This window comes from Dasypus novemcinctus, chromosome 3 (assembly GCF_030445035.2).
Source record: "Dasypus novemcinctus isolate mDasNov1 chromosome 3, mDasNov1.1.hap2, whole genome shotgun sequence".
NCBI classification, from domain to species: Eukaryota; Metazoa; Chordata; class Mammalia; order Cingulata; family Dasypodidae; genus Dasypus; species Dasypus novemcinctus.
In genome coordinates this window covers 166,956,933-166,970,807 of record NC_080675.1, presented here as the reverse complement: position 1 = coordinate 166,970,807, position 13,875 = coordinate 166,956,933, and the positions used below count along the sequence as shown (strand labels likewise).

The 13,875-nt window shown below is 37.3% G+C and overlaps 1 protein-coding gene across 13 annotated transcripts in view; it reads right to left on the bottom strand.

Moving 5' to 3' along the window:
* Nucleotides 1-13,875, bottom strand: part of AKAP13 (A-kinase anchoring protein 13) — a 390,788-nt gene that overhangs the window by 92,175 nt on the left and 284,738 nt on the right. For 5 of the 13 annotated variants that reach the window (XM_058294653.1, XM_071214345.1, XM_071214348.1 and 2 more), the window contains 3 exons: nucleotides 11,731-11,784; nucleotides 6,572-6,637; nucleotides 4,471-4,663 (listed from right to left, as the gene is read on the bottom strand). In XM_058294653.1, the coding sequence (XP_058150636.1) occupies nucleotides 4,471-4,663; nucleotides 6,572-6,637; nucleotides 11,731-11,784 (313 nt within the window). The remainder of the gene's footprint in view (nucleotides 1-4,470; nucleotides 4,664-6,571; nucleotides 6,638-11,730; nucleotides 11,785-13,875) is intronic. The other 8 variants (XM_071214350.1, XM_058294654.1, XM_071214347.1 and 5 more) reach the window with 2 other exon arrangements.

Below are 13,875 nucleotides of genomic sequence, written 5' to 3'. Positions count from 1 at the left end.
TCATTACATTTCTATGCTAAACCCTTGTTAGCTATTCAAAGAAGAACAAAGAATATTTGTTTAATTAAAAATGTTTCATTTGACCACTGCTGGGTATATACCCAGCAGAACTGAAAACAAGGACACAAACTAATATATGTACACCAATGTTCATAGCAGCATTGTTCACTATTGCCAAAAGTTGGAATCAACCCAAATGCCCATCAACAGATGAGTGGATCAATAAAATGTGGTATATACACACAATGGAATACTACTCGGCTGTAAGAACAAACACACTACAAACACATGTGATAACATGGATGAATCTTGAGAACCTTATGTTGAGTGAAGCAACCCAGACATTGAAGGACAAATACTACATGACCTCAATGATATGAAATAAACAAGCTGCCCTAGATAGCAAGAGACTGAATGATAGGCTTACAGGAAATCGGAGGGTGGAGGAAGGATATGAGCCGATGTCTGCAGGGGTGGAATTTAAGACGAGATGGTGGTAAGTATGAACACAAAGAAGAGATAAAAGGGGGGCAAGGGGTTGCCTTTGGTTGGGGCTTTACGGGTTTGAGGGTGGCTGGGGAGGGACAGATGGGTAACGTTGCCCAAAAGTGGGGGGAGGGAGGGGTAGCATACGAACACAGGAGAGGGTCAGGAGGTGGTGGAGAGTAAAATGCCGAGAAAATCATATCAAAATATAATAAAGAGGGTTACCTGTTTAGAATGCTCGGAGGGGAGGGTCTGATGCAGGACGGGCTCCTGGGGAATGTCTAAATGCTCATTCTGCCAGAGTGGGTGACACCATGGGGTGGAATCCCAAGTAGTGAGAGTGGGGGTGGACCCACATCCTGGGGAGGACTAATACCATCAAATAGAGGGAACTGTATCCCTCGAGAGAAAGGGTGGCTCCCAGGGCATTGGGGCAGATGAGCAAGTTAGGCCCTGAACACTATTCCATCTATCTCTGGAAGTGGCTCCTCAGGAAACCGAGGTTGGCTGTCACTGTGGGCACCAAGGTGGAAGGGAAAATGGACGTTAAATGTGTGGAACCAAAGTAAATGGGGGGCAAGAGAGGAGTTTCTTGAGAGTACACAAGGATGGATATAAAACATGTAATATTACACCATAACATAAAGGAGATGACAGACTGATAATGTAAACCATAATGTAAAACATAGGATAACTAAAAATGTAAAGAACTGTGTATCCTAAAGTATGCACCATAATGTAAGCACAGATGTCACCTTGTTAGAAAGCTAATGTCTCAGACTCTGTACATCACTTTAAGTAAATATGATATGAATAGGGCGTAAGAGTATCACTGTGGAAGGGAAAAGGTTTTCTGGTGGATGTGTGGGAGTGCTGTATATTATATAAATGCATTGCTGTGGTCTAGGACTCCTGTGAAGAAATGCTGAATAATTAGGGGGGGGGGGGAAAAAAAAAAAGGATAGGATGTGGAATTTTTTCAAATCAACATTCTTTATCTAAGTTCTTTATCTAACTTTATCCAAGTTCTTTATCTATCCTTTAAACCCATCGCTATATGCCATTCCCTAGTAAGGGACCATGACATTATATTGGGCTTCAAATTTCGGGGAGTTCTGGATCACAGAGTGTTTCAACAATGGCAATGGAGGGATACTGGTATGGGATACCAATGACAGGTGATATATGGCTGACAGGGAGCTGTACAGAACATATGTCCAGGGTGCATGGTAATGATTGGATATACTCATAGTGGCAACAATTAAAAACCACAGCAGGGGGGGTACTGGGTTCCTGGCCAGTGGTGCTCTGTCGTGGTCCCTAGGGGAGCAGCGACAGTCTCCCAGGTACAGCGGCGGGGACCGGGAGGGAGTGAGGGTTCAACAGTGAGCCCCTGATGCTAATGACTATGCTTGTGAGCTGATAAACCTAAAATAAGAACAAGGCCTAGAGCAACATTGTGCCTGGGAATTTCCTTCTGTCAGCCTTCATGTTACTCAAATGTGGCCAGTCTCGAAGCCAAACTCAGCATGTAAATGCAATGCCTTCCCTCCAGCATGGGCCATGACACCCGGGGATGAGCCTCCCTGGCAACGAGGGACCACTATCAACTACCAACTGATGATGCAACTGGAAAAGGACCTTATACGGAAGGTTCAATGCGGATCAGCAGAATATCCATGTCTACATAAAATAACATGACTTTAAAATGCTGTTTGACCTAAAGTAAGGGGGAAATGGAAAGGAGAAATGAGTTTATATGGCTACGAGTTTCTAAAAAAGAGTCTGGAGGCTGGCAGAAGGATTGCCCTCATGCACAACTGAGCAGAGTCAGAGAGACAGATAAAGCAGATACAACCCCCAGATATTGGTTCCTTTGAAGGCTAAAGAGACCCATGAGAGTTATGGTCATGGCCGATGGGGTTAACTACCAGGGCAGATGGCCCCTCTTTGGAAATGGTGTTTATGTGTGATGAATCTGGACTCAGATGGGATCTCCCTTCATAAGACTTTCATGCTAATGTGCTGGAGGTGCAGTTAATGTTGGGGTTTAAGATATATTTAGGGGATTTGAATCTCTGGACTGACAATGTGATAGCCAGGTCCTGAGCCTCAACAGACTCCAGCACCTACAATCTGATTTATTGCACTTACCACACTCAGCTAAGATGGAGTTGAAGAAGGACAATCACCACACCATGGAGCCTAGAGTGATTACAACTGAAAATGGGAGGATTGCATCCAGCATCCATGTGGAATCTGAGCCTCCTCTTGACATAGAGGTGCAATGGACACAACCAATCCAATGTCCACATAGAAGAGGTGGCATTGGATTGGGAAAAGTGGACATGGTGGACGATGGGTATGGGGAAAGGCAGGAAGAGATGAGAGGTGGAGGCGTCTTTGGGACATGGAGCTGCCCTGGATGGTGCCTCAGAGGTAATCACCGGACATTGTAAATCCTCACAGGGCCCACTGGATGGAATGGAGGAGAGTATGGACCATGATGTAGACCATTGTCTATGAGGTGCAGAGGTGCCCAAAGATGTACTTACCAAATCCAATGGATGTGTCATGATGATGGGAACGAGTGTTGTTGGGGGGGGGGGAGAGGGGGGGTGGGGGGGGGTGGGGTTGAATGGGACCTCACATATATATATATTTTTAATGTAATATTATTACAAAGTCAATTAAAAAAAAAAAAAAAAAAGGGCACATAACCCAATTGAAAATGGGCAAAAGATTTGAATAGATCTTTCTCCAAAGACATTATGTAAATGGCCAATAAATACATGAATAGATATTAAATGTTACTAGCCATTAGGGAAGATGAATAACAAGTGTTGGTGAGGATGTGGAGCAATTGGAACTTTCATACATTACTGGTGGAAACATAAAATGGTAAACTTCTTTGGAAAATGGTTAGAAGTTCCTCAAAAAGTTAAGCATAGAGTTCCCATAGAAAATGTTGACCTAGAAATTCCACTGCTAAGTATATACTCATGAGAAATGAAACATAGGTCTACTCAAAAACTTGCACACAAATGTTCATAGCAGTATTATTCACAATAGCCCCAAGTGGAAACAGCCCAAATGTCCATCAACTGGTAAAAGGTTAAACAAAATGTGGTATAACCATACAATGGAGTATTATTCAGCTTAAAACAGAAATAAAGTGCTGAGACATGCTAAAAAAAAAAAAAAAATGTTTCATTTGGAGGAATCAAGGTGTATCCCAAAATCTCCTCAGAAATTAATCCAAAGTTTCTTTGGCAGAAAAGAGGGGAAAGGACTAGGGATTGGGTAGGATGCTAGAAAAGAATATAATTCAAATTCTCAATTCAAAAACTCCCCAAAGGACAATGCTATTATGAGGAGCTTGAGGAAATGAGAATTAAGAAAAAAATCACTTGATTTGGTTGACAGGGATGTCATTCACGACCTTTAAGCAAGAGTTTCAAGATACTGGTAGTGATGGAAATTAAGAAAGAAAAGGCAGGAAGTATAGGACACTCTCAAGAATTTTGGCAGTGATGGGAAGCAAAGGGAATAAATAGTTTTCTGGACAATGTGATGTAAGTTTTTTTTCCTTTTTTTTTTTTAAGAAGGAAAAACTTGGAATATGTTTTTGAGAGTAGGGAAATTTAATGATCATATATGTAACACAATTCAAGATTCATTTTACCATTGAGGTGGTTAAAAGAAGTCCTTTGATAAGGAAAACGTTAATCTAATATCCTGGATACTTCCCAAATTTAAAAAAAACTGCCTTGATAGAATTTCAAATCTATGCAGATTTAACGATTAGCACAATGGGCTAAAATCTTGCTTTAGTGCTAGGCTTGGGTCTATCATATAATGAATAAGTTATCATAGCTATTCACCTTATATTAATAGAATTCTTGCCTTCCATGTTCTTAACATCATGTTTAGGGAATTAAACACTTAACCAAATTAGCAGCACATTCCTAATTTCAGCCTTACCTGCTGGTCAAACATCCTATGTGCTCTTTGACCTGACTCCAGATCCTCTTCTGAAAGTGACACCAAAGAGTCGCCCCGTTCTTCACCACCAAAGGCACATCTGAGCTCTTTGGTGTTTACAGAGTTTGCGTCTAGAGATGAGGATGGCTTGCTTCCAACACCAGTTCCTCCTGTCAAGCCTTCTAGACTAAAACTGAACACAAGGCACAAAAGTGAATTTGCTGTATTTCTGAGTCTTAGAAAGGAATGAGGACACAAATCCCTCTAGCTGTACCTCTGTTGCTTATATATTATTTCTTTGTCATTCAGTGAAGCTATTTACAAGGGGACCGCACAAATGAATACAACCTGCGCTTCCCTTCACATTTCTTGGTATGGCGAGAAAGAACTGTACTTAGATTTTCTTATTTCATTCACCTTATTCAAATGTTGAGGCAACTAAAATTATTTTCTCAGATTTATTTTAAAGATACCCATTATGGACAAGCCACATTTATCTTACTTGTCCTTTCATACAGTATATTTATATATGTGGTTTTTCTTGATTTGATGTTACCAATCTTTGCCAGAAATCTCTCTCTGCTATGCCCACGAACTAAATGGCGCAAAGGAAATATTAGCATTAAGTAAACTATGGAAAGGTAAACAGGGAGACCTGCCCTTGTATCTGTTAAATTGACCTTTATAACTTACATTCAACTACACTTTGGTTGATCTTTATAACTTTTAAAGTATGTTTCCAACCCAGAAAACCCAAATGTTACTCTTGACCTTTATCATCTGTGCACACCTGACTGAACAACTGTTCCACAGATTTTCTGAGACTAGTTAGTTGCAGACAGGCACATGTAACACCTTGAAAGAACAAAAGCTAAAGATTTTCTAAGTCTAATAAGAGTTTTAAATTTTTTTGTTTTTATATTGGCAAAGGAAAAAAAAGAGCAAATTTAGGGTTTGGTCTTTTAAATGGGGTCCCTGGGATAAAAAATTTTGTGGTTTGCCGAGTCAAAAGCATTTTCTATAACCAGGAGGTTACAACCCCATAAGCTTGTTCTAACCTTCAAGAGAGGGAGTTTAGGGAGCTAATGTTTTCTTTGGGGTTGCTAACTAGAATAATTTACATCTGTTACAACTGAAGTGGAAACTTCTTTAAAATAAGCCAGATGTCAAAACAGAGTTGTAGCTGACCACTTCCTCAGTTACAACCAGCTGAAACTGGATTTGAAGGTCTACAAGCTATTTAATTACCTCAGCTCGGGGAAAACTATAAAGTTAATTGCTACAAATAAGTTCATGTATGCCAGTCCAGAAGGGTCTGTATTTGTGTTTTTTGTTTGGTTTTGTTTTTTGTGTTTTTGGTAAATTACTTATTATGAACTGAGGACATAAGCTTCTATTTGTTCTAACTGGCAAATTAAACAATGGATTTTATTTTTCCTGTTTCGCTATGATAACAGAAATCATGACTATGAGTAAATGTCTCTATAAAACTCATTTTCAATACCAGGGGTAAGATGAAGGGCTAGGTGAAGAAGAAACCTAGTTTTTTAAAAAATTGTAAATTATTTGAAAAGCCTGAGGAAACTGTATTTAGTCTTATCACAAAATTTAATTCTGAAAATGTTTTAGCAATTAAATCTGCTCAGTTAAGAGAAGAATATGAAACGATGAGGAATCTCTGTGAAACTGGAATGTAAACAGATTGATGGATTTGGAAGCATAACAGAAATAAATCCATCTGATTTGCTTCCTTGCTTTCCTCATTATTTTCCTCCAAATTCCTGAATCTGGGAATTAGGACAGACCAAAACAGAGAAGGAAGTGGTCTACCATGCCACGGAGACAATTCTGTGCAGAAAACACCAAGCCTATATAGCCACTTGAGACAAACAGGATGCAAGGGTACACGATCTGACCGAGGCGACACTCCTTCAGCTGGGCTAATGTTCTCCCATAGCAAAGGCAACTGAACACGGTGCTCACAGACAAAGCAGGTTGCCAATGTGCATTCCAGCTACAAAGAAGCCAGCTCCAAGCCAAAAGCCCAGATGCCATATTTTATGGCTCCCCCTTTGGTGGCTAGACATTAACAATACCATACCTTCTGCAATTAAAGTCAGCACTCAGGGCAGCAGAGTATTGCACACCAGAGGGACACCAGCTCATACTGGGATGACATCAAAGGCAGAAATAGAAATGAGGGAGAAAAGAGGAAACAGGGATGGGGTTATTGAGTTTTAAAAGAAAGGGCATAGTTGAGACAGATGGGTTTATTTAATCATTTAGACAAAAAAACAAAACAAAACAAAACTTGGGAATATAACATTAATTTAGTTTAGAACAAGGCTACAGCAAGAACCAGGGAGGCTTAGAATTGTTCTAGAGATGTCTATATAGATAATGTGCTGGAAAAGACTATGTGAGCCCTTTACAGGATAAGCAGTCTAACCTGAAACCTAAGAATTTCTTCTAGGGAATCCCTGGCAAAGAGCCTACCCCTTGTCTTTCTTTTGAAGCATTCTCAAAGAGGAGTTCTTTCATTCATCCTACCACCCCATACCATCCTTACCACAGTATCTCTAATCCCTTCCCCTAAAAGTTACAATGACAAATTGCATGGGGAGGGCTCACTGAGTCATCAGTTTTTTTCTTAGGTTTCAATTAAGGATCCATCTAAACCAGATATTTCATAAATCCTTTATGATAATGATACCCAATTAACACTCTCACTCATTTTAAACCCTACTCACTAAGCTCTTACGCTAAAGATAAAGCATATAACAATGGTTACATTTCCTTGTATTTTAATCATAATGAAGGGACTTTTTTTTTTCTTTAAAAAAAAAGGAATTTGATGCATCTTTTAAATTTCAGGTTCATATCTATTCACTGTCCTTCAAGAAAGAAAATGCCATTTAATCATCTACTTCCTTGACTATCTCAGCATTGATACATACCCTCTCAAGCAGCAGGGAGGGATAATCTGGGATTGGAAATGCTAACTAGAAACAACGAATTCAAGAAATAACCAATTTGAAATAGCAGGTACTCGGTGAAGGGAAGTGCATGCAAAGGTCAGAATTTCAAATTAGTAAAAGCTGCCACTAATATTTACACTGCTACTGTTGGGCCTTAAAGTTCTAAGCAATATGCCTTTGTTTTCAGAAGGGGGATAAAAAATAGAAATCCTGGACTATAGTAAAACCACTCGGCTCATTCCTGAATCTTGCAGGTGTGAAGGCCAACACATACCAAAAACATCTATCCTGAATATACCTAATACCTTTGTTTTGTTGACATGTGAGGGTTTAGGCAGAGGAAAAGAAACAAGGGAGATGGTGGGAGAATATAAGAGCTATCCCGTGGCTCTTCTAAAAGCAAATCTTTAAATTAATATCATATAAAAAATAATTTAAGTAGGACAAAATATTTTAAATCGGATTAAATTAACATAAAGCTCACAAGTGCAAAAAGCAGAAAGTAGAACTAAACAGCTGATATGTACAGCAGGGGAAATACAGACAGATTGAAAGGTGAAGAATTTTCTTGTTTGTTTCTTGTTTAAAAAAAAGAAATACACACCTGACTAGGTACATCCCTAGTCTGGTAAGCAGAATCAGACTGATTTAAGAATTTACTTTTCCAATTCAGCTAAAAATGCTGTTGTAATTTTATTGGGATTCCATTAAATCTGTAAATTGGTCTGGGTAGGACAGACATCTTAATTATGTTTAGTTCTCTTATCCATGAACAGGGAATATTCTTCCATTTATTTAGGTCTTCTTTGATTTCTTTTAACAATGTTTTGTAGTTTTCTATATACAAGTCCTTTACATTTTTAAAGTTTATCCTAGGTATCTGAGTCTTTTAGTCACTTGTGAATGGAATTTTTTCCTTGATTTCCTCAGATTGCTCATTACTGGTGTACAGAAATGCAACTGATTTTTGCGTGTTGATCTTATATCCTGTCACTTTACTGAACTCATTTTATCAGCTGTAGAAATTTTGTTGTAGATTTCCCAGGGCTTTCTATGTATAGGATCATGTCATCTGCAAAGAGTGAAATTTTTACTTCTTCCTTTCCAATTTGGATGTCGTTAATATCTTTTTCTTGCCTAAGTGTTCAAGCAAGTACTTCTAACACAATGTAAAGTAAGAGCGGTGACAGTGGCATCCTTGTCTTCTTCCAGATCTTAGAGGGAAAGCTTTTCGCATTTCACCACTAAATATGATATTAGCTGTGGATTTTTCATATATACCCTTATCATGTTGAGGAAGTTTCTATTTTCTTCTATTCCTATCTTTTGAAGTGTTTTATCATAAAAGGGTGCTGTATTTTGTTGAACGCTTTTTCTGCATCAATAGAGATGATCATGTGATTTTTTCTTTTGATTTGTTAATGTGGTGTATTACATACAATGACTGATTTTCTTAAATTGAACCATCCTTGCATACCAGGGATGAAATCCACTTGATCATGATGTTCAATTCATTTGATGCGTTGCTGAATATGATTAATAAGTATTTTGTTGAGTATTTCATATTAGAGAGATTGGTCTATAGTTTTCCTTTCTTGTGGCATCTTTATGTGGCTTTACTATCAAGATGATGTTGGCCTCCAGACACTCTAAGCAGGGTAGACAGCACAGGAATTCAGTACTCTGTCAGTGGGACTTATTTTGGAATTTATGCTTGCCAGTGTAACAGAGTTAGACTCATTTATAGTTTCCCTACACACAGCTTTTCTGCCCCTTTTATTTGAACATATAATTAGTACTATACTTGATAAATATATGCCCCAGAGACTTAAAACTTAGGTCTGTCCATGTGCCAGTTAAGCCCTGAATCTCAGCTGAATTTCAACACCTACTCTCCAGCTCACTGGACTCACCCAGGACAACAAACAAGATGATGATGGACAATGCTCATTTCAAGGAAAAGAGGGTGTCTGCAACTCTAATCAAGATAGTTTCATCCATCTGCCCCATGGGATCTAAGCCCCCTCTCACCTAGAACAGAGTGGGCATCATCTTCCCAAAATGCTTAAGATTGGAGAATGAACAATAGACTAAAGTTGACATTATTATTCTATACACTTATTATTATTCTAGCAAAAGAAGAACTTCTATCACTGATATAAAGGCAGTGGCCATCAGAGGTTCTGAGGGGAGGGAAAGGGAAGAATAGGTATAATATGGAGACATTTTCGGGACAGTGGAATTGTCCTGCATGACACTGCAGTGATGGATAGAGGCCATTATATATTTTGTCATAACCTACAAAATTGTGTGGGACACAGTGTAAACTTAAAATGTAAACTACAGTTCACAGTAAGTAGACAATATGTGTTCATAAATTGTAATAAATGAACCCACACTAATGAAAGATGTTGTTAGTGTGGGAAAGTGTGGGAGGGGGAGGGAGTGGGGTATATGGGAATTCCCTATATTTTTTATGTAACATTTATATAATCTAAAGCTGCTTTAAAAATTAAAAAAAAAATTTTTTAAAGAATTTACTTATGTGAGTAGATGCAAGTCTCCACATATTTTACAAACACATGAGATTCAGAATTTCATTCTCCAAAACTAGTTTTTATATATCCACAGTTAAAAAAATAGGCATATTATACCTAAATATTCAATTTCTTATTAAAAACAAAATGTGGCAAATCAAATTAACTGTTTATACATCGCCAAACCATCATTTATAAAATCTACCAATTTAAACACAACTTTTACTGTCAGAATATGAAAGTGATGTGGAAGAATAGGATGAAACGTAAGGTAAGGGAATAAAGAGCAATAGGGAGACAGAAAGAGACATAATAACTTCTCTAAGGATCCAGGAAGGAATATACAGATGGTTCATACAGTCTCTGCCCTTACTTGTAGCAGAAAACTCCTTTCACAATTAACAGATGCTTTTTAAAAAAAATAGCAAGTATCTTCAGGTTGCTCATCACAGTTTTCACAACTGAAAACAGAATGAGTCAATTCTCTTTCTTGATCTCCCTAGAGTAACCTGTAGTATTCCCTGAGAGTAACAGTATCCAGTTTACTAAAAGCTTCTCTGAAAGTCCTCTTTTAATTTCTTTTTCACAATCAAAAGAACTTTTGATAATGGCCTAATTTTCTCAATCACTGGTGGTAATATTTAATGATTCTTTGGCTTTGAGATTTAGGAAACTCTAGATATATATATATTTTTAAGCAAATAACCCTTTTAATACTTGCTGGTTATTTACTAGATACCTTCTAACAACAACCAAAAAAAGCCTATAAAAACTGGCATTTACCAACTTATTCCACCGAAGTTATGATTATCTGAGATTCATGGGAATATTTAAATTTGAGCTCCATTTTGTGCCTAAAATCCGGAATTATAGGAAGCATGCACATGAGAAAGAAAAAGTGCGAAAGATTACTGCTTGCCCCTTCTCAACAAACAACTTTAGCTAGCAGTTAAAAATACCTCTTTACAAATACCTCCTCCTACTATGAGAGGCTAACAATAAAACAACCATCATTTTTGGATTTCTTAATATTTTTTCAACCAAGAAAGAAAAGGTCACCAAAGACTTCTCATCTATAAAAATAAAACTAACTCGATGTTCGGAAATTTTAAAGCAAACTGGTAATTTTTTGAAATTACTTCTTAGCTTATAAATCACTATTTTTTACTCCAAAATTTCACCTTGCAAAAAAGTAATTAAGGAACTCAAAGACTGAGAGGGCCCCTGGAAGACCATTTTATACCCCTTACTTGCTCTAAGGAATGAATATATCAACAATGGAATTGAAACTGCCAGGTAGCCTAGGAATAAATTCTTTCACCATATTATTAAAGAATGTGTTGGAAACTTTTTAGGGCCTGCATACATACATGCCCAAATATTTTTTCATTTTTTTTCTGACGAGAAAAAAAAAAGTACTTCCTAACATAGATAATTCTTTGAATTCTCCTAGAGAGAGTTGGGTGAGATCCTATTATCAAAGTCATCTAATACCAATAAGCACAGGATGGAAAAAATATTTCCTGTTTTGAAAAAAAACAAACAAACCAGGAAAAAACCTTCAGATTTAACAAACCATTTCATATGGGATGGACATCAGCAATTAATAATAACTATTTTATTTGCCTCAAATAAACATGACATTATTTTAAAATAGAGTATCTAATTGTGGATTAAGCAGAACGAGATGCTTGTTAGTATATGCTCAGAGGCAACATGGTTAGTCAAGTTAGTGAGCTCTGTACCTTCTCCTATGAATGGGAGGTCTCCTGACAACATCCCCAAGAACTCGCATTGAACTGAAAATGAATGGTGGAAGAGGTCAATGTTGCAGGTGAAACAAAATGATACGATATGAAACTTACAGATGCCACAATGGGAAGAGACAATCCCCAAAGAGAAACAGCACAGGAAATAAAAGAATGAAAGAATGTGGAATGAGAAAAATAGCAGAACCAAAATGGCCTGACAATTTCAGTGGAGCATTGCTTTGCTTCCTCTTTGCTCCAAGGAGTCAATCAGGTAATAATGAACGAGGTTTATTAAATGGTGTAAATGATCAGGAAAAAAACTGCCACTCAGAATTTTAAAATAATTTTAACACTTTAAAATTCAGGATTCACTATATTCAGATAACACTCTAAGAATCAGTCAAACTAACTAAAATGATAATTTAAACCTGACTCTCATTCTATTTTCTCCAGTACTGTTAAGATAGTGGTCCTAGGTATCCCTAATATACTAAGTCCAAATATGAGACTCTATGGTATTATAGAAGTTGAAAATACAAATAACTTAGATGATAGGGTCTGGTCTCAGGTCAATCTTCAGATCACCATGTATTCTGGGGTAAATCATTTAATCTGAGCTGCAATTTCCTTAACTGAGTTACATGATCCATAAAGTCACAGGTAGCTCTGAGATCAAAGTCAGGGCAGAGGGACTAGTGGTGAGTTATAAAGAAAAATGGATTATGCATAAAATAAACCCTGCTTCCTTGATGCTGTTAACATCGAGGACATGCCTTTCTTCTCAAGAAGCAACCCTTGCTTCAGGAAGAGAATTCTGGCTGTTGGGATCATTTCCCATGATTTTATTGTGCTCACTGGTATGAATGCTGAAAATAAAATGTACAACATGAATCAAGTAGGGAAGGACAGCTTTTAGGAATGGCTTTTAACAACTAATAAAGCACACTGCTTATTTTTAAGGTTAGTACCCTTAATACCACTATAAATAGTATGGAATCACAGAATTCCATGATTAAGAGGCCAGATATCTGGCTTCTAGTTACCTAGGGTAAGTGATTTAACCTGCCTGTACCAATCTCCTATTCTGTAAAAAGGAGGAGAATTAATTTGACTCATAGGGAGGACTGAAAAATTATACAAGATAATGTATTATTAAAGGAGTCTGAAAAGACTGGTCAATTAGGAAAGTATATGGTATGACTGTGAACTCCATGAAGACGGGACTTTAGCAAGTTCAGAACCAAGAACAGTGCATAGCATATAGTGGGTTCTCAATGTTTATTTCAAAAATACATGAATACAAGTAATTAGATTACATTACATAAATTTTGAGCTTTAATAAGACCTGGAATTAAAACAAATAGACAAATTGCTCCAGCTGAATGGTTTAAATCAATTGTTTTAAAAGGAGGGCAGAGGATATCAACTGTTGGCTCCCTACTTAGCTGCTCTGCCTCATTAAGAGAGTTGCTTTGAAGTAAGCACACCCTTATAAGTACAGTAGATATCATGGTCCTCTGCTCTTTAGGGCTAAAACCACCTACTTAAATTCATTCAGGTAGGCAATGGCCAATAGTGAAGTCAGGTCCAACTTATCTTCTCACAGTCTGCTCCAAACTAAATGGTCACACTGATTAAAGTTCCCCAAGATAACAGGATTCATGGGAAAATAGGAACTATGTAATGATATTCAATGACTTTTAGGCTCTCTTGAGGATTAAAATTCTGATAATTTAGGCTTTATCAAAACTTTTTGCATTAGAAACCGATGGCTTTAATTCCTGTGACGCATTCTGAAAAAACTGAGATGTGCTGAGACAATAACGTTTCAAGTTTATTTCTTAAATAAAAATTTTTCTCTGGTAAGAATAAATGTTACCATTCATTAAGTACCTACTATGTGACAGACAGAATATTTCACGTTATTACTGCAAATATTCTGAAAGGCAAGAATTTTACAAATGCAAAAATTAAAGCTCAGAGGGGTCAAGTAACTTGCCCAAGGTCATCTATGTGGTAAGTTATAGAGTTGGAGTTTGAACATAGTTTTCCTGATTCCAAAGCCCATATTCTTTCTTCTAAACCATGGTGTCTCCTAAAATCTTTTACCAACTGTAATACCAAATTAGAAACTTCTAA